Source organism: Pelecanus crispus, chromosome 8, assembly GCF_030463565.1.
Source record: "Pelecanus crispus isolate bPelCri1 chromosome 8, bPelCri1.pri, whole genome shotgun sequence".
Lineage (NCBI taxonomy): Eukaryota > Metazoa > Chordata > Aves > Pelecaniformes > Pelecanidae > Pelecanus > Pelecanus crispus.
Window position 1 is genome coordinate 12,446,538 of NC_134650.1, and position 27,583 is coordinate 12,474,120.

The window sequence follows — 27,583 nt, forward strand, 5'->3', positions numbered from 1 at the left end:
CTGAATGGGAAAGATAAGACAAATGTTCAGAAATGGATGTCAGTGGAAAAGATGGGATTTGATGAGTGTCAAGTTCCATGGGAGGAGGACGGAATGATAAGCTGTCAAGGGAGCAACACAGGCCAAGACTTGCAGAGGCTGAGGCCAGCCAGGAGAACGTGGCATGCAGTTACTGTTCTGTTTGCTTAAACTGTAGGCATGCACAGCTTCAACAGGGGAAGCTGTATCCTCCCAGGGACACGCAATTTGAGAAACAGCAATAGGTAATTATTTGAAGACAGTCAGGAGAAGCTAACTAAATATTATACAAATTGAGCTAATGATCAAAAATATTTTCTTTACAAAATTGCTTCCCTGTGGAGGATCAGTTGCCAACAAAGTATTTTTCTAAGACAAATGAAATGCAAAGTAACAGTTTATTACCCATAAAGTTTCTTTTAGTAATAGTCCCAAGGGTTTCCCTCCCCACAATCAGTGAGCTTTACCAAATGAGCCTCATTTTAAATCTATTTTTCTCAATTTCCTCACAAGGCATCTTGTAATTTGGTATCAATATCTAGATACAGTTCATCCTAGTAATTTTCTTTACATCGTTCTCTAGTGTAATCCTTTCAGTAGTTGAATTACAATAGTGTTTGGAGGAAGAGTCAGTACAAAGGAGAGGTGCAGAAAAACAGTGAAACTGGGGAGGGAGCAGGGAGAAATGTATCACACCTAAGAAGCAGACAATTTGAATTACATTAAGTAGCATAGGCTTACACAATTTAAATTACATTAAGTAGCACAGGTTTACACAATAACAGGAAAATGGCAGAATCTTATCTGTTTATTGCTAGTTTTCAGCATTTTTATTTCTGAAGGAGGTTACATTTTTGCAAGACAAGAACAGTATTTTGAAAGGAAGTGTCCCAGACAGTAGTAAAAGACTTTCAGACTTACAAATGAAATATTTCACTGAACAATTAAATTTTCTTAACAAGGAAATGAGGGAGCACCAAAACTTCATATGAAAGCTAAAGGAAATATCTGTTAGTACAGTCCCGAGAGTATTCAGAGGAGTGTAATGTTTCTGGGGACCCTGTGGGACTGAGAAAGACATGAGCTTTCCAAATGCTGTACGCAGATAGATAGATGGATATAAAGACAATGCTTGAAACTAAGTTAAGTTTTAGGCTTTTTCATGAAGGGAGACTGGGGAGGGTGAAATGAATACTACAAGAAAACCTGAATTTCTACCAGGAAATGTAGTTTATGTCTTTAAACAGATGTGTAATAAAACACTAGGCTACAGACTCAAATCCATGTTACAAAGGTGTTAGGCAAACCAGTTAATTTTGAGCCAGACAAGAAGTAAACTTGTGGTGTGAAGCTTTTTAGAACAGCAAACCTAGCAAAGACGAATCTGCACACAAGAAGTAAACCCACCAACCAGCCTCAGGGGCTATTTCCCCTTTCTCCTACCTGAGAGGGGTGAAGGAGGGAAGAAAAAAGAAGAAAAAAAAAAATTTAGATGGAGAAGGGGAAGAACCAGCAGGGGACAGCGGACTGATCACCATCGCTTAAAGCCAGGCTTGCACTCCTACGTGAGCCGCCTGCCAGACAGGACAGGTGCTGGTGCTAAATGATGCATGTGGTCCCTCTGGGGAGAGGGGTGCCATCAATCACTCGTGCCACCCCTACGCTCAAAGCCAACCAGGCAAACAGCGCTGTGTCCCCCAGACAGCTGCTCGCCTGTGCCAGCACTACGGATGTCGCAAAGCATTGCTCAGAGCAGGAGCAGGGAATGTACCTTCCCTGTTACTCCAGGTCTCTCTTCAACTCTCACCTAACACCTTCCTCCAAACGGAGTTAATTGCACAGAAGAAACTGTAGCGAATAAAATGCAAGTTACATCAGTAATTACAGGCAGATTTGGACAAGTCATACATGCACAATGCTTCCCTGCCTCTCCGCACACACAAGGCACTAAATCTTCGCCGAGTCAATCCAGAGGCTTCACAGCATGAGATATAAAACACGAGAGGATGAGGGCGTATGAATGTGCCGGACAAAGAGAAAAATTCACTTTAATTACCAGCTACTACACTGTATTTTCCATTTCTCCCATCATTTTCAACAGGAACTGCAGAAGAAATCAAGAGCGCTTGGTATTTCCAGGCAGCTCATCACTCATCACCCCTCACATTTCAAAGAAGCCAGCAGTACTGCAGCGAGAAATAAAAGCTTCAAACTTCTGAGATCTGCTCCCTGATGGTATACCAGATCCAAACATCCCACCTCATGCCAACACATGCAGGATCTATTCAGATTACCGACAGCCTTGATGCACGCTTTGCGCTGGGACATGCTGCAATAACATAGGTTGCCTTTCACAGAAATTTAAACCGTATCAGTGTATTTTGTCTAACGTGAAGTGCAATTCACAGCCGAGAGCCAGCTGGCAAGAGGTGAACTTCAGCCTCCTGTCTGTTCATGCAGGTTTTCTCAGGACAATTCCTCTGCTCCCAGAGCTGCAAGAGCAGGACAGCAAACCCCAGTGGTTACAAACGCTCTGGATAAGTGGTGCTCGATAGAGCAATAACGCAAACAAAGCCACTGTGAAGTTGTCTACTGTTATTTGCCTCAACATTTCAAACAAACATTTTTGAAAGGAAATTTTTCGCATTGGTCTCCCACCAAAAGCTCAGCACTATTTCATAGCGTTAATTCTATGGCTTTATTATTAGTTTACAAAAGCTTTGTGGTTACTCCTGAGCCCTGCCTGCCCACCCAGCTTCCTGCTGGAAGCCCAAGCAGAATATTTCTCCATCACTTTGATTAAGCTCATGATGCAACACCTCTTCTCCTGACAGATAAACATGTCTAGGGGAGCGAACACCTTCGTAGAGTCGCCACCCCAAATCCTTAGTGTCTCGGGTCAAGGGATGACCACAGATGAAGCAGGAACACCGCCAGGCAGGGCAAAGGCCAGATGATGCCCATCTGTCTCTATCACACCTCACCAGAGGAATCTTGGAGCCAAAAATTCTGCTTCTGCAGCCAGTAGGAAGAACAGCAGTAGCTATACTGGCTGTTCAGCATTAGCTTCAGCCTCCCAGTGAAGCTCTAGTAGCACTACTGTGGAACAGCTTTGAGGGACAGACATTATCAATGCAATTACCTGTCAGCACTGTTTACACTAGAATTTTAAACTACTCCTGCCTCTGGTAGATGCATGATTTCAGCTGGATCCAGAACAAGATAAAGATTTACCCGTTCCCAAATCTCACAGCATGCAAGCACCAAGACCTTTAATCGGGATCATCTACAGTGCACAACTAGACTATCTTTCTGGAAACCTATGCCAAGAACCATTAAGGAAGCTGTCAGCAACATGAAAAATATTCTAGTTGAGATAGGCTGCATAAAGTACACGTTTCTTTTGACTTCTGCAAAGCATAGCTTCAGTTAAAACTCAATCACAGCTGAGAGTTTGGCATCAACGCAGCCTCTCACATGCAAAACAAAATAAGCACAGTACACAGCACAGGAGAGCTGGAAACAGTTGTGGGAATGCAGTGGGAAGCTGCACAGAGCTTACCTAAAAAAAAAAAAAAAAAACAAACAAAAAACCCCAAAACCCCCAGTGCTTTCTGTCTCCCATCACGAGGAAGAATGCAACTCAGCAACTTCACTTTTAAAGTACTAAAACCCTTCTGTATCTTCCCCTTGATTCAGTTAACAGGGAAACTTCAGACACATCAGATAAAACTGTAAAGTGGCAAATTCCTCTGACTGGTCAACTCCATGCCAGTGTATTGCCGGGACACGGGCACCTGCCTGCTGCTGCACCAGCAGCACAGACCAGTCTCATCTGCTAGCCTGGATTGAATACAAGCAAAGATCTAGTGTTCCCAGCTGCAAATGAACATTGTCCTGGCTCAGAAGCCCCCTTCTTCCTTGATAATGTTCTTGCTCTGACCACTGCATAATAAGCATCTATATGAACTACTAGGGAAAGGTTTAAAGACGTTTACTGAAGGCTGACATCCCTCCTTAAGTCAAAATAACTTAACAATTGGAAGTGCTGCAAGTGGCTTTCCACACACAAACAGCCAAGTTCTGCACGCTTTGAGCAAGGCACAAATCAGGGTCTGGCTCAGTGGCATTTAAACCAAAGCTTTGCTTTTATGCTGGCCTAAGTCATGGGAGCAGCGCAGACCATGCCAGCCTCTGTCACACAGCCACAGACCTTCCACACAAGGTCATCATAAATTCTCCGAGTTCAGTAAGTGACAGACAGGGACATCTGCTGTACATCTGGTCTGCGTTTAACACACCATGAGTACTTCCAACACTAGCACAATTAAAAAAAAAAAAAAAAAAAAAAATCAAGGGCCACCTTATCTTTCATCCTGCCAGAATTATAAAAAATATTAAGCTGATAATTTTCTTTAAACAATGCAGCCGGCTCCACCCTGATTAGGTGCAACTGTGCTGAAAGCCAGCTGGCACACCCTCCTGAGCAGCCCCCTGTGCAGTGTGTGTACACATGATGCTGCAACTTCTGAAGACTTTCTGGATGATGCCACCAGTGAATTTACTTAATTACAACAAGTAAACCCAGACTTGTGCAGCTCTTAGCCCATTCACTGGGTCAGGAGGAAGGACAGCAAGGGAAGAGCTGGGGCATGTCAGTGCCCTAACAGAAACAAGCTCTGCCAGCACCACAGAGAGTCAGAAACAGTTTCAACATAATTTAAACCTTTTTAGGTCACCACTACGGCTCAGTGCTACCTAGGAAAATTTTAAAACCAACAGAGATCCTAGAAATCCATAGGGTTCCCCTGAAGTAAAATTGCTTAGGAGGAGCTGAAGTCAGCACAATTTTCAGATCCCACCTCACTGCAGTGTTAATTTGCATCGGGCTACGTTGCATTAAACCCTTCCACCAAAATTTGAAATTTAACACTGTCTGTGTAATAGAAGGTATAATGCACAAGACAGATGGCCAATTTACTGTTCCTAATGAATACTTAGGTGAACACAGCATTGCTTGCCATGTCACTTCTGCCAAGCACAACAGTCACAAATTCCAGAAGGGAGTGAACAAAAAAGCCTACAAGTTGGTAACTGTTTTTACAATGACCAATGATTAAATTAGCTTAGTTACAGGATCTAACACCATGTCTGGAATTTATTCCAGTGTCACAGTTACTGGCAGGGATAGAGTTTCACATTAGCCAATTAACTAAATGCACTATTACTGTATCTCAGCTACTTAAACTCATCAGTTAATTAAGAGCTCAGTATAAGCTGAAAATAGGAACCTTACCTGACATGCATACCAAACATACATTATCTTAACGATTTAATTTTACAGTTCCGTATGACGTTCCACAGGTGCCATTCAGAAAACTAAAAGGCAATTGCTCAGTTTAAGGAACAGGTGAAAGACACATAAGCAAGCATTTAAAAGATTTAATCTAAGAAAATGCATTTCTTAGAATAATACTTGCTGCTTTACTAAGCTCTATTTTACATGGTAGTTTTTCATGATGAAATTAGTTTCACACTCATTACAAATTACTTATTTTTAGATGCTTTCAACTTGGTTCAGATGGTTTAGACTGTTTCAACTTGCTTAAAACACTTGGAAGTGTTTTATCTTAGTGTCTAACTAAAACTTACCACTCATTTTCTCAGGACTATGCCGTGGTAATTTCTGAGAAGTGCGTCCACCAGTGCAAGCTGAACAATGCAGACCTGCGGTCACACAGCTGTGCTAAACACCTGCAGCTGCAGACAGATATGTAACAGTGGGATAATACACTCTTGATGCTCCTCAGATGTCAAGCTTCTTTCTGCAAAGTAATCTCTCAACCAGCTCTTAACAGTAGGTGGTAATGTCTTCTTTAATAGCTGTCAAGTCAGTCCTGCCATACACAGCACCAGCACACCAGTGATTTAGGAGCAGGAAATCGAGTACCCCACTTGATGTTTATCCTTTAAGGGCACACAGCACAAGTCATGACACCATGGCATTACTCAAGACTCCCCCAGAACATGGACCTGGTTTTCCATCTACCACCAAGCCCATCTTTTTGAAATATTTGTCCTTCCTGGCAAGTTTACAGCCATAGGATAAGAAAAACCCCAAGGCCTTGCAAGGGTGAGACTTCATTTCTGCAGCAGGTCGATTAAAACCAAACAACAAAAAAAAAAAAAAACAAACCCCAACCTAACAAAAAACCCTCTATATTTCAGCTGCCCTTAGCACAAAAGGCTTTTCATCCACAGAGCAGGTTTCTACATGCTACAATATTTCAACTAGCAGGACTCATCCTCCTCCCCTACTGTCCCATGTTTCCCATCACTAAAAAGCAATTCATCACAACATTAACAAATCAGTATGACCACAGAAGCTAAATGACCACACCACTGAGCCTCCAGGTGCTCCCAAACAGTGAGGTACCAAAAGAACTAGGTCCATTTTAATGTTCCTACATTTGACTGTGCACACTGAACTTCTGCAGGGCAGAAGTCTGACAGACTGGTGGCTTAACCCCCCAGTGAAAACCAAAACCATTCATTTAGTTCTCTTCTATAGTCAATACTTTCTGGATCCACAATCCAGTTAATGAGCTCAAAAATTTATTCATGGAAGTACATATGCTCACGGCCTAAGCAAACTCTAGCCTTGAGTTCAACATGTCATATAAAACAAGTGGGGAAAAAAACAGCTAAGGAAAAACGATGACACAAGTTAGACTTTTAAATAAGCAATTTTGAAACTAAACTTCTGTCTGTTCTTCTGGACAATCATTCTCCAAGAAACTCCAGCACCCAAGACTGGAGAAAGCTCGGCAGCTGGAAGGTCTACAAATGGGTGTAAAGGCCAAGCAGCATCACTGGCTCAAAGGTGCAACACTTGGGCTTCTCAGACAAGAGTGATATGGAGTGATCAGCAGTTGTCTTGGGATGCTGAGAAAGCCTACTGCTCCCCACACCCCCACCAGAGGTTAGAACATATGGTAAAGAACAACTGAAGATAAATTTGGAACTATCTGCTTGAAAATTAACTCCTGCCAAAAACTCTGGTGGGTCCAACCCTACATGTGATTTTCACCCCATGTGAAGGATAGCAATTTGCCTTAAAACAATGTGTAAAGGAGCCACAGAATCTAAAGCGGGCACTGGAATCTGCTTAAGTGACTGCATTAAGTGATAAAATGAAAGCAGTTACAAGAGCTGTGAGGACCCAGGAGCAGGTTATAGCAATTGACTGACAGCTCTCTTCTCCAGCTGAAGATGCTGGAGATTACAAAACACAGGAGGAAAACAAAAACTAAACCCTGAAAGCAGAGCAGTTCAGAGAGAGAGAGAAGCTCAATATTAGGATCACCTGAGAGCATGGAAACAGGAAAGACTACCTTTTTCTGAGTAAAAGCAAAGTTGAATAATTTCCCCACCACCTATCCATGCATCCCACAGCATGTCTCATGGTGTACGCAGTTCCTCTCCGTGCCGTAAGGTGCCACATCTCTTCTGCAGACTGCTACTCTACACTGACAGGGTGACATCCATCCTCTTGCCTCTGGTTTCCATAGACAGTTAATTATGCAGACCTTGGAAGAAAGGCTAAAACACGCCATAAGTTGAGTTTTCATAGTTAAAACTTGTTTTCAACTGCAATCTCCAAGGTAAAAGATTTTAGGGAGAGAACAAGTGTCACACAGAAGCAGAAGGTTCATCACACAGGTTGAACAAAGCTCCTGTTTGTTTTCCAATACTTATAAAGGAAGGGAAACAAATCATAACCAAGAATTAAAAAAAAAAAAGAAAAATTTCCGCTAACTATTCTTCTGTAATCAGATCAAGGACTTACTTTCTATACTGTTTTGTTACATACTTTAATAAGTAACAATAGTTTAATGATAATAATTACATCATTAATTAGCACAATTACCTTTGAATAATCCTTCTGACAGGAAATGCAGAGAATTTCCTCTTTCATGCACTCCTTGTGTATAATGAGAGATTGCAAGAACCAGAAGCACATGAGGATGATGTGAACACGAACTCTGCCTTCAAGGGTTTGGGGTGGTTTTTTGTTTGGTTGGGTTTTTTTAGCAGAGGACAAGTTGGGCATATTCTACAAGTTTAGTTACTTCTCAGTGTTGTTCAGATTAATACTGATATAGTTTACAGTACAGGCTGGATATTAAAAAGCCTTTAAAAAACAGACCTGCTATAGCTTATGGTCAAGGATTATTGATGCAATCCAACTTTCAGCATTTAACCGAAGGTGCCTGAATTAGGAGCACAAACAAGGCAGCCTCCCCCAAGCAATGCTGAGCACAGACGTCAGCTTCTGCTGTGAAACTCCTTCTGCAGGAGCCTGATACTCTCCATGAGATGGAGGGACTGGAGTAGGCATGGGAAACTGTCCTCTTCATTTAAATTGCTCAAATGAAGGTAGATTAAAGTAGCCAGAGCCCTTCCACCTTTAGCAAATTCATTTGATCTCTTTCAGAAGTCCCTGAGCACAGAAGTCTTTAGCTCTATTAATGGACTGAACAATGCTTGTTCTGTACTGAAGGGCAGCGTTTCCAACGGACACAACAGCACATCCCTTAAGTAACTCCTCTTCCTTCCTTCCAAAGGGATCACTACAGACCATAATTTGATTTAAAAATGCATTTCATTCTCAACAACTCAGAGCAAGCTAAAAAATGACAGTGCAATGATTATGTTGGCACTGGTATCGGCTGTTATGTATCCAGTAATACCTGAAGTAGGTCTTGGCCATAGGCTACACTTGTCTTTTCTAAAAAGGTACTCACCATAATGCTTGAAGGAGCTTATTTCTCCAGTGTCATCATCTACTCATAAGCAAAAGCAGTATCATTTGTCAGGACAGATGCACTTTTCCTACTTTTTTCACATAATTTAAGACATGAGTGCTGTAATAGCTTAAAATAGATTAAAATAAGTGTATGTTGATTCTGGACTTGAGAGTTAAGTTTCTGTAGGAAAAGTCTTTGGTTCTGAGTTACAGCAGAACTCTACAGTATTAGACAGACCCTCTTCTCACCCCTTCCCCCCTTACTTGAAGCAAAAATAAGCCTAATTTCAAATTTAAGGATGAGAACTTTGACTGGTAATGAGTGAGAATGAATTAGCAAAAAGAGATTCTTGTTTCAGCCATTTGAAAATAAGAGCCCAGATCTCCCATGGTTTTTCATACATTGTTGTGCAGGTAAAATTATTTTGTTTAGGTGGAGGGACTTCTGAAAGCATTGGAAAAAAAAAAAAACCAAACCCAAACCACTGACTGCTGGCTATAGCAGTTAAAAGAAGAATTCACAAAAATGGCTGGATGCAAGTACATTCCAGACTCACCCAGCTTGCTGTACTAATTACTGTGTTCTCATGAGCAAACCATGACCACGAAGTGCCGCTTCTGCGGCTCTGACCGAGGGCGTCTCAAACCCAGGACCCAGCAGAACTGGGGCTGCATTTCAGACTCCATCACAGTAGCAATCAAATCATAAACATGAAAGAAACCCAATTCAGATCCCCAGCGAATAGCATACGTACACAAAGAAAGTATTTACGTTTCCTTGCTTTTAAAAGCCTGTATCAAAACTAGGGATGGAAAGCATACAGCTGGGACTCTAGCAGACCAAGCAGCTCTGTTCAGCTCAGGCCAGGCCCCAGGCAGTGATTTCTTCCAACAGTAGTTTCTCTGCTGCTTACTTTTTAAGCTGTAGCTTTGGTTCATAAAACTATGGCCAGTGTTCAGGACCCTCCCTATTACAGCAATATTTAGGCACTACTAGCAACAGAGGCTATTAAAAATAACAATCAGAAATGCAATTAGAAACAAGAGACTCCTTTGCTGTGGCAAGAGTAATCTTTGCTGGGGTACGTCCAAGATGAATACCAACTACTTAGAGACGGTTGGAAAAATCAAGTAGGAAGAATAATCCTCTTTGTACGTTCTCTTCATACTAAACCTGGAAGTTTGATCTCTCGTATTCCGGACCAACCCCTGTTTCTATGAGCATGCTGTAATTTCCCCTCCCTGAAGCACAGCATTTCCTCTTGGCTATCACAGAAGAGCCTGTGTCTTCCACTTTGTTAGATACCTACACCTGGAACAGCAGGAGCTGATCCAAACTGTCCCAAGTTCTCAATCCAAATTGCCACTCCAAGAGGACCATTGAAATAATGTATGTTTTTAGCAATCACACTGTTTGGAAAAGCTAGTCCTAGGAACATTTAAAGACTGGTCAATAAAGTACCCGGTGCTCAGTTAATCAGCCTCAACTGCATTTCCACAGGAAGAGCAGGCTGTAGTATTAGCCACAGAGGAAGGGGGCGGGGAAGCTCTGTAATCCAAAGGTTCTGACCTATGTAAAAGCTAAGGATGAGCATGAGAAAAATGCACCAGAAAATGTTCATGTCTGAGTAGCACTTACCCCAGCTTCCCCAGCTGAAAAGATCTCATTCAAAGGGGCTCATTATTTAGCATCAAAATTGACTTTAACACATAATAATCTGTACTGAAATATCTTGATAGAAAAATATTTGTTTTGTGAGAAAAAGGGTTCCTTATTCATTAACCTGCAACATAAACAAGTGAAAGTTGGAAAGTTTCAAAATAAGAACAAGAAAAGAAATGGTGCAGATACCCAAGTCTGAATTGCATGGCAAGAATTCCTTCAGCTGGAAAAAAACCTCATATTGATTTATGATAACGAAATGAAACATGAAAGAAGGAAGGGTGACTGCACTGAGCAGCTAGAAGTGCACTTTATCAATGGAAGATGAATTCAGCTTGGAAGTTTGGCAGGCAGAGCAATCAGATAGCAACAGTATACTTGAGCAGACAAACCTGGAAAGAGTTTTAAGACAAGATTAGATCAGTTGGTAGAATTTTTAAGACAAAATATTCTGTTTGACACAGCACTGAACTAGGAAATAGAGAAGCCTTTGCCGGCACTGCCATCTCAGACTTTGCACAAGTGTTGCAAAACTGTTTTATTAATAGGGTTGATGATCAGATAGCAGCGCTCTCAGCATATCTCTGGATGTAGCCTGCCAAGAGATGTTAACAAGGTAGGACACTGGCAGGAATTGAAATGCTTCCTCCCCTACCCCCAAGTATCTATAATATTTTCCTAACTAATGTGGAGCTCAAAGCAAATTATTAACTCTTGGTAATAAGTTTCCCTCCACAATAAGATAAAATGCTAATGTCGTTTCTTCCATAGTCCTGCAGCATAGCATTATCGCTGAATATAATCATCAGAAAGAACATAATTGGAGTAAAAAAATTGCACCTGCATTCCTAAGATAAAACACCTGTCTTCTTTGGGATGGATAAAGCCAGAAAAAAGTGAATTCTGTAAGTGAACAGTTATATAAAATGCAAAAGAAATACTTGTTTATTTTCTGATGCAATATGCTGAGGAAACTGTGGTAAGCACTGCTTTAAATATGATTTCTTATAAATTCTTGAGAAAAAGTTGCTCCCTGGGAACTGATCATGACTGATCATGTCCTGGGACAGATGAAGGCTGGGAATGGGGAGTGTTAAAACAGCCCACCCATTCTGTATGTGTAATCGCTACTCCAAGGTGAAACAGTTAGCTAGACCCCATCAATAGGATCGGTACAAAGGGGGTGTTTCATTTGGGGTTCATCAAATAATGCACCCGCAAATTTCTACTCCCAGTTGGTTTGGTAAGCAGTCTCCACATAACCGACTTGTGTCAAAAACACTTAGAAGTCTCCACCAGCAGCACTAAGTGACACCTGCTATGTTAAAGACAAACAAGGAACCCAAATTCCTCTTTTTTCAAATGGGGTCACCGTGTTTTCCCTGCTGCTGGGCACTGCCTCTTCAAAAACCAGTGGAGTATTTCCCTTTTCAAGCAGCCTAAAAAGCTAGAGTGGTAATTTAAATCACAAGGCATGACTTCTTGTCCTCCCCAACTTAAACTTAATTACTAGAAGAATAGTATTTAGGGGAATTAGGTGCACAACAGACCAGTCCTTCTGCTAGAAAGGGCATGAAACTTCCCAGGGACGCAAAGCACACACAAGTCTTGAGATTCACCTCTGCTAACGCCTTACTGGACTTTTGGTGGGTGAAGGTCTAGAAGTGAGATGGTACCTTATAAAACATGGGTACCTCGAAGCATTAATTACTGCTAAAAACAGCTGCAAGATGGTAGGGTTAGGAATCAAGAATTCCCTTCTGGTCAAGCTTACTCGACCAAAAAAATGGACAAGGACAGTTCAGAAAATGCAGAAGTTGCTTCCACCAAACCTGTGATGGCCAGTTATCGGACTGTAAACTCTGTGGGGCCAGTATTGTTCCTTTGGTTCAATTTATTCAGTATTCATGAGCTAGCCCAACAGAGACCCAGACTATGACCTGTACTCAGGAACAGCACGATTCCAGCTGTAAGCGCATTGCCCCCAGAGAAACGTGATTTTAAGAAGAGACCAGCTGTACAAGATCCATGAAGGATACACTCCATGAAACGCTGGAGTTTTCCTTTAACTAAAAACTCTATTTTTGGTAGTGTTTCTCTCTGTAAACAAAAGGTAGAAAAGCTTTTGGAAATCTGTATCTGGACACGCTGCATTATGTACATCATGATCTTCCCAAGGCGGTGGTGGCCCAGGCAGCTCTATCACAGTTGAGAAGCAGCTGGTGTGTTTGCTAAGGGTTCATGCCATTTAGAAGAGAAAAGATACCCCAAATACCGTTAAACTGTTTTAAGAGGTTTACAAGAAAATAATCTTTCTGTACACTGGATTGTTTTTTCTCATTTTGAGAGAAAGCACACTGGTTTAGAAAGTCTCTATCACGAGCCAGAGTTCAAGAACTAGAAGATTATTTACACCTAAAGGACTCTCATTCTGGTGTTGCCTTGCAGTACCAAACTGCAATATCCACGCTCACTTGTTCTGACAATGCTGCTGCTCCTTTTTTCTCCCAGAGGAGAGACTAAAATTGTGTATTCCCTCCTGTTCCATTCCGAAGGAGTTTCAGTTAAAGCCAAAAACTGAGCCTGGAGTATTTTTTGAGCCATTTTTGTGCTGTAATATCAGTGCAGCAGCTGGAGTGTCGTGGATACGTACAACGAATGCGCTTGTTTCGGTTGCATTAAGGCAGCAATGGGACATTGCATTAAGTAACATCAGCATGAGGCTATACAATACGTGACTGATTCAAAGCATGTGATTTTAATCGAGCAATGTGATTTCAATACTCGTGGTTTTCTGTTGCAATTCAAGTTATTTTGGCACCAGAACTAGTTTTAGATTTGGATAAAGATACAATGGAGATCTACAGATGTGAAAAAAACACACACGAGTAAGAGACCTTATCTCAAATGAGCATTTAAACCTTAGAATAATATCCGATATAAGCACTTTACAGAACATAATTTTATTTATTGCTTGTATTTATAGCAACCCATGTTCTTTTAATGTACTTCTGTAGGCACATAGCAAAAAAAAAGTTTTAAAAAAAAAATCAGTCTGTTATGTATTTACTGAGCCAAGTCATCAACATGCAATTCACAAGTGAGTTCCAACTCCTTACAAAAAAAGTTTAAATAGATATTTGACAGCTTTCCCCTTCCTCACCCCTCAAAGTGCTAACCCTCAGCTGGGACCTGTGATTTACCACCCGTTCAGCAGGTTTGCTCATTACATGCACTGGATGTACGTAATGCACAGGCAAAGGAAGAGATCCGCTCACCCTCAGCAAGCAGGGCATTCGCATCACGTCCCGAACAGGCTTCCAGACCAAATCCGGGAACAGCGAAGGATGATGCTACTTAGAGGTGTGAAGGACTGGAGTGCTAAGCTTCATCTGAACGTATGTTTAACTACTGTTGCCACCAAATATAGCCTCCTCGCGAATACATCCAGCAAGAGTTAGAGAAATTGTTAGTCCAACCTTCAGATAACGTTTATGGTTTCCAAACTATTTAACACATATGCTACACTTTGCTTCCCATTAACACTTCCAAACTGCTTATTGCCCATGTCTTCCCACCCTCGCTTCAGTCTGTGTGTTAACAAGCTTGGAGCAACTAGAGCTTGCGATTAGTAGAACTGGGACTTTTACCTGCAGTATGGTCCTGCACCAAAAAAGTATCTAAAACGTGGTTCCATGTTCAGAGTCATTGAGTGTCCTCTCCTCACTTCCAGCATGGCTCCACAGGTCCTTCTTGTCCCCTAGGGGGACAGGGACGCAATGAAATGACTCATGCAAGAGAGGTTCAGAAGCACTTGGGGGGTGAGAGCCCAACTGAAGGCTAAGCATCCTGAATTAAAGGCATTACTTTGATATACACAGCTTTTACTTGCACCAGAGATGAAGCAAATGCACCTGAAAACACTCTGAAGGCATTAATAAGTCCAGCATATGACATACACAATGCTTTGCTATAGCTTTGCCAAGAAATACTTTGTGCAGTACATATGAAGCGTGTGAATTAGCAATTTTTACTAAAATCATTACCTTTTCACCTGTCAGCCATTATCCTGCAATTGCCAATGCTCTACAGCAGGCTCAGACGCTCAAGCAGCAGCATGTTGCCAAAAAAAAAACTGGCAGGAGAAAATGGCATTCACCAGCTGCAGGTACTATCCACTATTTCGTAGGTACTCTTTTACAAAAAGACTGTATTTACCCATACAGACAAGAAATCACAGGAGATGATAGTTCTGTGGCGGAAAAATAAAGCGACAAAGTAAAAGCCATGAGAGATCCTTCTCATGAATCCAGAGTGCCCTTGATCACAGCGTGAGAGCAGAAATTGAGCATCACTACTGAATTTTAAAAATACAAAGGTAACAAGCTTCCAACCCCAAACTACTGTACTCTGCTCCCAATGCCATCTCAGGCCCTGAGACTGTTCTCAAAGAACACGCATCTCTACTGGGAAAAGGTGAAAAATGCTTTCCTACATCATATGTTGTCTGAACCAGGAGAATTATTTATAGTTGCTACATTTATTATAAATTATTATAAACCATAATATTTTATAAACTATTAAATGTTTCTAATTTCATTTTATGAAAAAGTATTTTAGTTATTTATTAAAAAGTGTCAATAACAGTAGCTTGAATATTTTAAGGGTAAATTTTCCCCTATTAAACATGTGTAAAGATAACATGCAATCTACAGCATTGTATGATACATTTTCACATTTCAGACTCTAATCTTTTTCCCTCGGGCAGCACCTGTTCTCACTGAAAACTACTAAAGCACTCTTCACTACCATTTGTAAAGTGCCTTTTCTTTCATGTTTGAGAATGTGGGAAAACCACACGATAGATCAGAAACTCCCCAACCCCCCTTCCTTCTACCTAATCTTCAGCACAAGGATGTCTTTTTATATATATACACACATATATATATAAAAAAAACCCTTCAGCTCATCTGAGTTTCTACAGAAGTGAAAAATCATTTCTTCAAAACTGTGCCCATCTCCTCCCACAAATGGCTTTCAAGCAGGGCTTTGAATTTTTCCTTTTAAATCATGTTTGCTAAGGACGTGGGGAGATGGGAAGAGAAAAGGCCATTGAGAGAAGGATGGAAGAGCTGTTAAAGCGATCTAATACGCAAGCACAGCAGCAAGGATCCCCATCTCCACCAGTATTTCTACTTTATGAAGTACAATTTTCAAATGCTTTACATTAGGCCCTAATAGGTCAACTGGATGTAGAACAGCTCCTGCAAATTGCTAGCATGTATTAATGGCTCATGCACTTACTACCTTCAGAACCTGCAGTGCCCCTGCATCTCTCAGTACTGGGAAGTCTCAGGATGACAGGCTACCTATGTCATTTTAAATATTCAAGGTAGCCTAAGAAACTCCAGCTCCATGCAGCATTTATTTTACTTCAAAGGTGGGAAACAGAACAAAAACCCTTTACACAGTTTGCACTGCCCCATCTTTTGTCCATCTCTCATTTGCACAAACCTAATCTAAGCATGCCAGGAGAGAAATCTACTGCCTGGCTAATAGCAGTGAGATCAGCCCAGGGTCAGCAGAAAGCAGCAAATGCAAAATTCAGGTTCCAGCTGAACCTTAAATAAACCACGTTAGACATCCTGCATATTTTACTGCGCACAGGTCAAGACAGTAAAATATCAAGTTACATACTATGCTATAGGTGTTTTCCATCGACTGTACAAGCAGTGCAATGAGCACTCGTGCTGATTTTGGATGCATCATTCTTTCGCTGGTATTGGTAACTTGGTATGAAACATCGAATTAGATTTTTCTTGTCACATTAGAAACACAATCACAATGTGAGGGAAAAGCTTTCCCCCCCCTTAAAAAACCAAACCCTGCACTTCTTTGGTTCCCAAGTAGTGAAGCATTTCTCTTTCTTCAAATCTTAGATTCCAGCCAGACAACATATAGGCAGCAGATTAAGCTCTAGCTGAAAACCTCAGAGTGCAAGTAAAGTGTTTCATTCAACAGCCAGAAACCAGGTTACTGACTTCAGCTTTTTTATTCTTCCTTGTACTCCACCTGCTTCACAGAACAGGTCACTTCATAGCCTTTCCCTGCTGATTTTGGGTAATTGAGCCTTGTCGCTCTCATCACGCTCCCATGCCGAGTGATGCAAGGCACCAGCCTCCCACCAGCCGTGGCACAGGCGCTTCCCCAGCCAGTGGATCCGATGCACCCCACGTGCTCGCTCCCAACGTGCGGATTCACCCGCGCTGCCAAGTCACAATACAAACGCCAAAGGCTTAGCATTGCTGTGAGCAAACAGACCCCACAGCTTTTCAGTAAACAAATCAAGCAGATGCCTCTGAAAACCCACTGTACACATGCAACACTCGCATCGCCCTGGCATCCACCCAAGGTCAGCACCTTTCCACATGTTGAAATTCAGCATCCCAAACTGGCAAGACATCCCTGAGGACCACCTCATCCTCCTGCTAACTCTATTTTTACTGCAATAGTGATGACTACAGCTGTCTAAATGGAGCAGCTTTTAAAAGCAGAATTAGGAAGATTTAGAAAGGCTTAGTTTCATAATGCAACTTTTGCAAAAGAAAGATGAGTCCTACAGAGCTTCCAGCTGGAAGAAAAATAAACCCCACAAACTTCACCTGAAGCACCCACACATACAAAAGATGAAGGTGGACCAATGGCTCCTGCCTTTAAGCTGCCGCCTAGGCACTATGCGCCCAAGAGATGCCACACGCAGACTTCCCTGCTTCATCCTGGCTGCTGTGTGGCAGAACTCCCCCACAGAAATGCTCTTCCGTTCCTGAGACAGGAACGCCACCAGCTCCGGGAAGGGAAAGCTTGTGGCTGCACACCCAGCTGTGCCTCTTCTCAGGGAACACCCCATGGGAAGGAAAACCAAGGCCCTCTTACATTTTCTTTCAGCAGTACTTGGGAGAGCCATGCTGCATGGCCACAGATGCACTGGGATCTGGCTTCTCTGCAGGAGAGGAGGACATATTGCACCAGCCACGCTCAAAAAGTCATTTTGAATCTGGCGAGAAGGAACTGGGAGGATCATTAAGCACCTACCGGACAGTACACTGTTCTTTCCTGTAGCAGGCATAAGCAATTTGGGGGGAAAAAAAAAAAAAATTAAAAAATTAAGGACTAAGAGGGGAAAAAAAAAATCCTGAAGTATTTGCATCAAAGGAGTCTGAATTTTAAGGCAGTGAAGCAGAGGTAGCAAACTGGAAACAACTGCCTAAAAATGTAACTGACTTTTATACACGGCATTTGTCTACAAGACAGAGTGAAAGCACTTTTCACATCAAACCCTGTAAATATCACAGTCCTTTTTTGCTTATAAAACAGCAAAGGAGCAGTTGTATTAATTTCTCAAACACAGTCATCTGGTCAGAAGTTTTTCAGATATTTATTTTCTTTCTTTTTTTCAGACCAGCTGTGGCCAGCTTGATCCTTCTTTGTACCTGCAAGACGACTTGCAGGAATTGGCAAGACTTAACTATAAGGCAAATCTTTCTTTCTGGCTTCAACTGTATTATAATTTGTGACTCATAAATTATATTATTCAACATTCACATGAAAAATAATAGCTATCATATTCCCTGCTGCAATAAGAGTGGATCACTGCTTTTTTAGAGTTTATTCAAACAGGCAACTAATAATACTTTCCATTTATCAAAAACGTCCAAAGCACAATGAATGTTCAATTTATTATATTTAATACTCAGCAAAAGAGGACATTGCTGCTTTCATCACTGAAATCCCAAATAGAGAAATTAAAACAAATCACTTCATCTAGAAACCAAACAAACAATTACATGGAGGAACAATGCCAAAAAGGAAACCGAACAGCTGTGTTTGTCAGCCCTTATTAACAGTAAAAATAACACCTTATTTCATTTTCTAAGAGTTATTTGTTTTGTTATCACCTGAAAAACAAAACAAAGTCTATTAGTTTACAAATTAAAAGTGTCACACCATCAAAGTGATATTCCAGTAGAAAAATACTTGGGACTGAATTATCAGGCATTCTCCGCACAAGATCCACAGACCCTAATAATCTCAAGAAGGCTGTGGGTGCCCAGCCCTCAGGAAACCGAGTCATTAAAGGCTACTTTTATTACAAAGCCCTGATAAAAACCACACGTACTCTTGTGGACATCATGAGAGATTTAGAGCAAGTTGTAAGAGCCATGCTAAGCTTTTCTTATTATTCCTTTTTTTTTTTTTTAAAGCCACAGTAAGACCTAACAGCTAATGCCAGCTCTGATTTACTATTACTTTCGCAAAAACATATCCAGCACTGTATTTCAGGGTTGCATTACAAAGCAGCAGGAACTACCTGAAGTCTAGAGCTACCTCCTTTAGATGGCAATGAAACCCCAGGAAGCAGCTGTGTGCAGGCACACACTATCACAGCTTGCAACCAACAGCTGTAACGCGCTGCAAAATGCAATCTGGAAGTGGGAGATTCTTTGTATGCTCCAATACAAGGGGTAGGCACCAAATGCTATTAACTGCTCAGTCATGAGATGCTTGTTTAACCCCGCCGTGCAAGCCACGCATAGCCCTACTGTATTAGTCCAATTGTGAGCAACAAATCTAACTACTTAATATGCAAATTCCCTTGGTCAGTCTTCCATAGAAGCACCATGAAAGCAGTTATTGTAACTTCAAATTAGACATGTGATATGCAGCACTGCACAGCACTCTAAAGAAAATATTTAAGAAACTGTTGTCCAGTTATCAAAAACAGAGGTTGAGCACAATATTTGGCTTTCTAGAAGTTAATGAAGCTCTAGCATTGCATCAAATACCGCAGGAGGAATTTATATCTTTAATAATCGCCTATTCTAGCATGTCAGTCAAATGTGCAGCCCTATTTCCACTTGTCCCTATTATCACTGCTGGGTGATAGGGGCAGCAGTAAAGACGACAAATTTCAAACAGAATCACCGTCTTCTATAACAAAGAAGGGAGATAAGAACTCCAGCAGGCAGGCGAACATCATGTCAAGGAGAACACAGCAGCAATCAGACAGCTGCAGCCAAAAGGCTTAATCTGTAATGACTTGTCATGCCCGTACTTCTAGACACTAGATTTCCTGCCCTTTCGTTATTCCACACAAGTAACTGTCTCACTGAACTTTACCAAGTAAGACAAAGTAATGTGCAACTTCTAATTGCATTAGGAGTTCGCCAGAAGAAAATGAACGGATTCCTGTTTCTCCTTTTCCTTCCCACTGCTCCCCTCCAAAGAAAAGAAAAGAAATTTAAGAAGAGCCCTCCAAAAAGGACTTGCCTGTGGGGATGGCAAGTTGGCAATGCAAGTTCTCCTGTTTGTGCTAAACCAAACATACCTGATAAGCTATGAAACCTTACTTACAGGCACAAATGCAGAGTTTTCCAGCAGTTAACTCCAAACCTAATGCTCTTCTGAACACACCACTGAAGAAGTCACATAACCTGTAAGTGGCCAGAGAACAGCTATTTCTCCCCATCTCACTGTCTTGCGGAAACTCAGTTACCTTTGAGAAGACACAGCAAGAAGAAATGTAGTGCTCAGCTCCTGAAAGCTTGGAGCATCTGATGGGAGACAGGTGAGCTAAAGGGATGGTGGGGGGGGGACGACACACCAAACCCTGTGTCTATAAATGACTTAACGATCATCATTTATTCTTCTTTGTACCTCCTTTAGTCTCACCAATAAATCCATCTCACCATCCAGGACACCCACCTACCTCAATACAAGCAGTAGTTGGACTACAACGCACCAAGCATCGAGACAGGAACTTTTTCCTAAATATGACAAGCAATGTTCTGTTGAAATGAAAACTTGCTAAAAAGAGCAGTGATAATGAAACAGCTGGTACCAATCTGCAAAGACCATTTCATTTCCAGCAGGATAGGCAGAGCAGCATCTGTTTAATTCTTTTTATGGAACAGACTCCTCCCGCTTCGGTCAATGCGAACAGAAACGTGCAATAAGCTGGTACACACGTAGGAGAGCTGGTATTTTTGATTAACTCAGTCTTACACACGGAGACACACCTGAGTATATGCAACAGCTCTCTGGATACATGCAAGCATTTTGACCTTGAAAAATACCAATAGTAAAAGACAAAGGAAGCTCACGCGGTCAGGGCATGCTGTCAGCTTTGCTGAGCAGCAGAGAAGTAACGGGAAGTGCCAGTGATTGACAAAAGGACCAAGGAGAATATGGGGATGTGGCAAATCCTCATCTCAACTCCAGTGATACAATCGAGCAAGATTTCACCAGCTCTACACAGCACTCTAATAGACCAAGACCAGTATGAATTAGACTTGAGATCTGGCTCCCACTTTTATGCAGCGTCAAGCGCTGCTATTACCATCTAATCAATCTCTTGACCACTCGTAATTCTCCAAGAAACTTCACCATTCGGGGGGAAAAGACAAAGCCTCCTCAAAGTAAGTCCATCACTGGCAATGCTCTGGTTAGAACCGAGATGCTTCTGTTCCAAAATACCTTCCTGAGATTTATAAATGATGTGGCCCTGCTCGCTGACAGCAATCTGAAAGCAGATACACCAGACTAGGTCACAGCCCAGGAGCCAGAGGAAATGAGCCTTATATGGGAAACAGGAATAAGTGGCCTTTCTGCACAGGTCTAGTCTCCAAATAGCATTCACTTGTGCTTCAGCTGGTTTGCTTGCTGATGCCTCAAGACATAAGCTCCCTCGAGAGAGCAAGTCAGATTTCATACTTGGCATGGGCACGTTTGCAGAATTTGTAAAGCTAAGAATTAGTACAGGCTGGACTTTGACATCTCAGGAGTTAGATTTATAAAAGATACTCTGAGGTTCTTTCAGCTTAACCTACACCCCCTTTTTTTCTTGTTCAGAGGCAAGAACAGATACGTAACATTACAAAACAGGCTATTGCACGCTGTAGCTGATTGTTTAAGACAGTTCTAAGAAACCCATAATTCAACTGAAATTTCATCACTTCTCACTTCAGCGAGACAACCTTAAGGAACATTATCCTTAGAGCATGAATCAACACAAGCCAGCTGACATGCATTTCGCATCTCTTACATCTTGAAAAACCCAGCTGCTGTTCTAACGCACCAAGCACAATAGGTTATTTAACCCTACAGCAGCAGTGTGTCATGCCGTGTAAACACCAAGCAGAAACATGCTCCCAGTCAGTCCATCCAGGACAGCAATCTGTAGACAACTTGGATGGAAAGTACCCACCTCGTGCTGCTACTGGGCATGTAATAAGACTATTTTACAGTATCAGCCAAACTCTGATCATTTTTTTCCCTCCTATCTCATTCATTCAACACCACGGGCAAGATAAGAGTGAGGAAATTAAACCGAGCCTATTTCTGTGACATGATCTCACCTCATAACACCTACCTACTGAAGCAGGTCTCAGAATAAACGTCAACCTAGCTTTTAATGCTATTTTCGGTCAAGACTTTTGGGGTATGTGATGATTCCTGCCATTCTTTTTCTTTGACTTTTAGTATGCTCTGGTCCTTTCCGCACTGACTCCCTTGCATTTTTTACCAGTTGGAAGTCTGCTTAGTACAGATGCATTTTGGATAACTCACTTCTTCCCCCCCATTTATTTTATTTTTTTTTTAAATAGAGAAGAAGAGCAAGGAAGACTCGTACTAGACAAAGCTATAAAATGCCTTTTAATGACAATGATTTGATTAAATCCTACACAGTTCTTAGCAGCTGGACTTTCTGGTATTTCTATGAACTATGTATCTGGCATTAATCAGCAGGTGGCTGCTTCAGATATAATTGTAAGTGCTGCATTTTTTTACATTATGGAATGACAGCAAAGTCACTGATACGACAGAATACCCATTAGCTAGGGCATCCGAAATAAAACCAGACTGATAAATAATGTTGCATAAGGCACAGGGGAAAATATAGACCTAGGTCAGCAATTCTGGGCCTGAAGTCTGTGGATCCTGCACGCGTGAGGACTGCTTATAAGTCAAGTGTCATGTTGGTAGGCTGATTTTAAATGACTATAAAGCATACACAGCTCAGCTGGAGAACATCAGGGGTCCACAAACCTAAGAACGTTGAAAAAGCAATCATTCAGACATTTAGGTAGAGAAAAACATAAGGGTAAAGGGTGCTTACGCTGCAGCAACGTTTCCACAGAAGCTGCGCTCACTAAGTAGGTGTGCACTTGCACACGAGTGAGAACAACGCTGCTCCAGCATCTGAAGTCGCTGGAAATTGATTATTTAGCATGGGGGATTTAGGCTGGAGGAAAGCATCCATCTTTCTTGGAGAGAATAAAAAGAAAAATAAAACCCAAACCCGCAGCAGTGCCAGGATCTAAGTTATCTGAAGAATTATTTTCCGCACACCACAGGGAGCTGAGCCCAAGGAAAACAAAGTTTGGGAGCCCCAGGCAGGCCCTTTCCCCAGCCTGTCTGTATTTCATCAGCCGCCTGCCCCCGGGCCGCGCCGGGCCGGCGGAGGGGCCGCGCCGCGGAGTCCCCCGCCACGCCGGGGCCGCGTCCGCGGGTCGAGGGGGCTCTGCCCGCCGGGGGTGCGCCCGCCCGGGCACCCCGCCGAACTCCCGGGGGCCGTAAGCCGGCCGGGGGCGCCCAGCACGGCCCCCGCACACCCCCGCCGCCCCGGGAAAGTTGCGGCCCGGGCGGCCGCGTCGGGGCCGGGCGGGGGGGGGGGGCGGGGGGGGAAGCCGGGCGCGGCGCCCCGAGGCCGGCGAGGACAGCGCAGCTCCCTCGCCCGGCGCCGGCCCCGGGCCCGTCCCCGCCATAGGCCCCGGCCCGCAGCGCCCGCCCCGGGGTCCCCCCGCGGCGCCGGGGGCGTCCCGCCCGCCCGCCCCCCCGCCCAGCCCGGGGCCCGGCGCTCACCTCCGGTGCCGTCCGAGTTCTCGTTGAGGCTGCCCGAGGAGTCGTGGTGGGAGCCCACACACCCGCCCATGGGGCCCGCCCGGCCCGCAGACCCGCCGCCGAGCCGCCCCCCCACCCCCCTCCCCCTGTAGCCGAGCTCCGCCGCCGGCCGGGCAGGCGCGGTGGCTCCGGAGCCGCCTCCTCGCTCTGCAACACCGCCCCCGAGGCGCGGCCTCCTCCCGCCGCCCGGCTCCGCCTCCGGCCCGCCGGTGCCCGCCCCGGCCCCGGGCTTGCCCCGGCCCCGGTCCTGGCTCGGCTCGGCCCGGCCCGGCCCGGCCCGGCCCGGCCTGCCGCCTCGCCTGGGCTGTCGCGGCGGGGGCCCGCAGGCCGGGAGGGGCCTGGCCGCGGCCCGGCGCCACCGAGCCCAAGGCCGCCCCTCGCCCCCCGGGCGACGGCGGCGGGGACGGCGGGCGGCGACCCCGCGGGGCAGGGCGAAGCCCCGGTGGAAGTTGGCGGGCGGCCCCGGGGCGCCGCGATCGGCCCCGCCGCGGGGGCCGGGCCGGGCCGCAGGCCCGGGCGCAGCGCGGACCGGGGAGGAGGTCGAGGGCCGCGGGCTTTGCCCGGGGGGTGCGGGGCCAGCGCCCCCGGCTGCGGGCAGAGCTGCGGGGCGGCCCCGGCGGCTTCCAGGCTCGGAGGGTGCAGGGGCCGGGCGAGCAGGGCCCGCCTGGCTGGGCCGGCTGGGTCGCCGGGGCCTTCGGTGGCAAGATGTATTTATTTTTCTTACTGTGCCATCTGGGGCTTTCCGGTGCTTTCCTATGTTATTTATGTCTGCACGTGAAGAAAAAGTACGCGCACACTCAGGGATAAATCTGCCTACCGCTAATCATCCAACCACCTCTGTTAACGGACTGCCTGTTAAAATAAAAACTAAGCAAAATCAGTGCTTCTTGGTCAATCAGCACCTGACTTCAATCCTCTGAGAAGAAAAGTTTTGACTTCTGTGTGCTTAATGCCTAGAGGGGTTATCTTACTTCAATAGCAATCTCGCCGTGGGTTCGTGGAGTTAACGGTTCATACGCTATCAGATGCACTGTAGCTCTTTGAAACAACCGGCAATAAGTCAGAACATTGAAAAATGGAAGCAGACAGTGCAAAAATAAAGTATGGTAACAGACTGCTCTGGGTTCCCCACACGCGCTGCTATACATGGCAGCTTCATGTTCTGATACACAAAATAGCAGAAAACAAAACTCATGCTGAGCATATTTTACCTCCTTAAAGATGACATTGCAAATGTATTTTTAGAATGAAAATAGCATAGCTGTTTGCAGAGCTCATAGTCACCACAGGGAAAGGAACAGATAGACAAATCCGTTTTTCTACCATTAATTTTCCTACATAATCTTCATACCAAAAGACCAGCCAGCCTTTGGGAAGGCACTTGTGTCGATAATTAAAATCCCAAATGTATGAGATCAGCTGAGTGCCAAATGCCGAGCACTTTATCATCTGAGAACAGAAAGAAGTAGAGCTGGTCTGCTTTATGGGTCCAAATAGGAAGGTCAGGACTGGTAAGAAAACCTAAGGTAAGATTATTAGAGTCTGAACACATGCACACTAATGACAAGGAAAGCAAAAATTCCTTGTCGGTGCAGACATTTAAACCAGAAAAAGGAGACACATAGAGCTCAGTTGCTCCAGTTTTCTTTTCAGGTTGTATCTGAGGGCTACACGGGGGTTTGCCTGAACATACACAGGTATAATCGAAGGTATGTCGGGTATATTTTTTTTATTTTGGATTGAACGTAATTTGTTCAAAATTGTAGGAATACGGAAGAAAGTTAAGGATGTTTGCAAATTTTCATGACAGTAGGTGTTGATGTGGGTATATCATCATCAGAGTATGGTAATTCTGCAGAGAAAGCATGGATTGCGGTGAGGCACTCGGGATGCGTACTGGGAGGGCTTCTGCCTCTGGATATCATCCTGCCCAGTGAGATCCCAAAAATGCCCGTCGGTGAGGCTGAGGGGAGTTAAATACAATATGACTCTGTTCCATAAGGGAGTGGCTGCAGGACCACGAGCTGATGTGGGAAAGTACGTCCACACTGAGACAGCAGTCTGCTTGAGGAGCTTTGCAGTAACACATCGACATTTATTCTGCATACTTGGTGCTAAACTCTTTCATTAGACACCTTGTTGTTCTCACATACACACTGTATATGATACATATATATGTATTTGTGTGTATATAAACACTCAAGATGGGCCAAAGTCAGTATTTACAGCCTGACCCCATGTATCAGGATGTATTTGCAATGCACTAGTAAAGTACAGAGGACAAACCGAGACTTTTTCTAAACGGATGATGTATTTTGAAGATTATATTCCTCCTCAAAATAAGTTTCATGAGAGGCAAGGACTGAGCTTTGCAATCAGAGTTTCTGCACTCTAATCTTGGCTCTGCCCTAGATACCCACTGTGGCCTTCGACAAGTCACATAACCTCGGTTGCTCTATTTCTATCAGTAGATTAATGTTTGTCTACATATCTCTTGGGGGTATGGCTAGGATTAATTAATTCTTACTCTTTATTACTTGTTAACTGCCTGCAATGTGTGGGAAGTAAAACACTTTGAAGATCAGAAGTGTCATTTCACAAATTAAATGGTGTAATGAATTGACTATTCCATATAGGTACAACTACCCTATATGGTTGGAAGTGATTCTTTGTGGGTGATAAACCCTACAGTGCTAACAGCTAAAGGATTTTCTTTTGGCACAAGATGCTACTGGACTGCATGTTGTACCACGAGGGCCAGAGCAATGGGGTTTGTGGCCAAGGAATGCATCATGCAGAAAAGCATTGAGTGGATCTACATACGAATTGTCAGGGTTATTTCCTATATATTCCTATATATTAAAATATTTTGTATACATCACCAGTTTTTCTCTCCGACTGGGATCTCACTGTTTGCTCGCAGTCAGTGGTGGTGGGTTTTGCTATCACACGATGATACAGTATGATAAATCCCTGTTCTCTGATGATTCAGCTTTGCGTGGGAACAAGTATGAGATGCTGACAAACTGCACCAGCGCTGAAACTTCTGTATCAGGCATCAACATTTTGATTTTTATCAGTGCTACCCAGGACTGTAGTATCAAAGTCTTATCACTGTAAGTGAAAGTCTACCCAGATCTCTTTCATCCTCCTTTGACAGATGGGAAAGGGAGACACGAGCGATGAGGTTATTTGCCAAAGGTCCCACAGGAAGCAGAAGCAGGAAAGAACCGTGGAGTCCAACCGCCATGTGATGCTGAGCCTGTCTTCCTCCTCAGAGAGTCTGAAAAAATTTAGCAAGTTGCTATTTTCAGATTTACTTCCACATGGCGCTCTTCCTGAAAGCTAATGAGGCTGTAGCCTCATTTTCACAGGCAACGTGATGGAAGTTTCCCTACCCCCATATGATGCACAACATTTACATTTAGATGTGATTTTGAGGAACGCTGGCTCCCATTCCAAAATTCCCACCAGCGATTTTTAGGTTGACTCCAAGCTAAAATAATCCGTCCCTTAGAGAGCCATACGAAAGTGACTGGTATCAATCTCCACCACCTAGAGACTACAAAGCTGTGTCAAAACGATGTTAAACCAGGCAGAGTTTTCCTGGAATGACCAAGGGAAAGAAAACTACTGCACAGCGCGGTCCCTGTGGCTGAGGAACCCCATCAGACATCAGGACATCCAGAGCTGGCTGAGTATAAACAGAGTGAATGTCTGCCTAGTCCTGCCTGTGCCTCCCGGTAGTACACGTCCTTCAGCACATCTCCAGGAGCACAAACACATCACTGAATGCCTTGGCACACACCTTGCTGCAGGAAATGCTGGGATGGGCAGTTTGAGCTTCTGAGGGAACTTCCATCGATTGGAGAGTGTATTGCTGTGAAGAGCGGGTTACATTTCTCTTCTGACCTCTGTCAAGACCAACTCCTACTCCTATGAACTACTTTTGCAGGCTCTTTCTGTCTTCTCTGTTAATAATAGAAGGAATTGTGATGTTACAGCTTTCTTTTATACATTTCTGCAAAGCTCTGTGGTTTCTATCCTTGATAGATGTAGAAAAGGGGTCACTGGAAAGGCTAAAAAATCACTATTTAATGTGCAGCATCAGAGATGATGACAGGAATCTCCAG

The 27,583-nt window shown here is 43.7% G+C and overlaps 1 protein-coding gene across 1 annotated transcript in view; it reads right to left on the reverse strand.

Annotated features, from left to right (window-relative positions):
• Positions 1-23,481, reverse strand: part of UBTD2 (ubiquitin domain containing 2) — a 53,369-nt gene extending 29,888 nt beyond the window's left edge. The window contains exon 1 of the mRNA XM_075715689.1: positions 23,412-23,481. Coding sequence (XP_075571804.1) covers positions 23,412-23,481 — 70 coding nt within the window. The remainder of the gene's footprint in view (positions 1-23,411) is intronic.
• Positions 23,482-27,583: the final 4,102 nt, after the last annotated feature.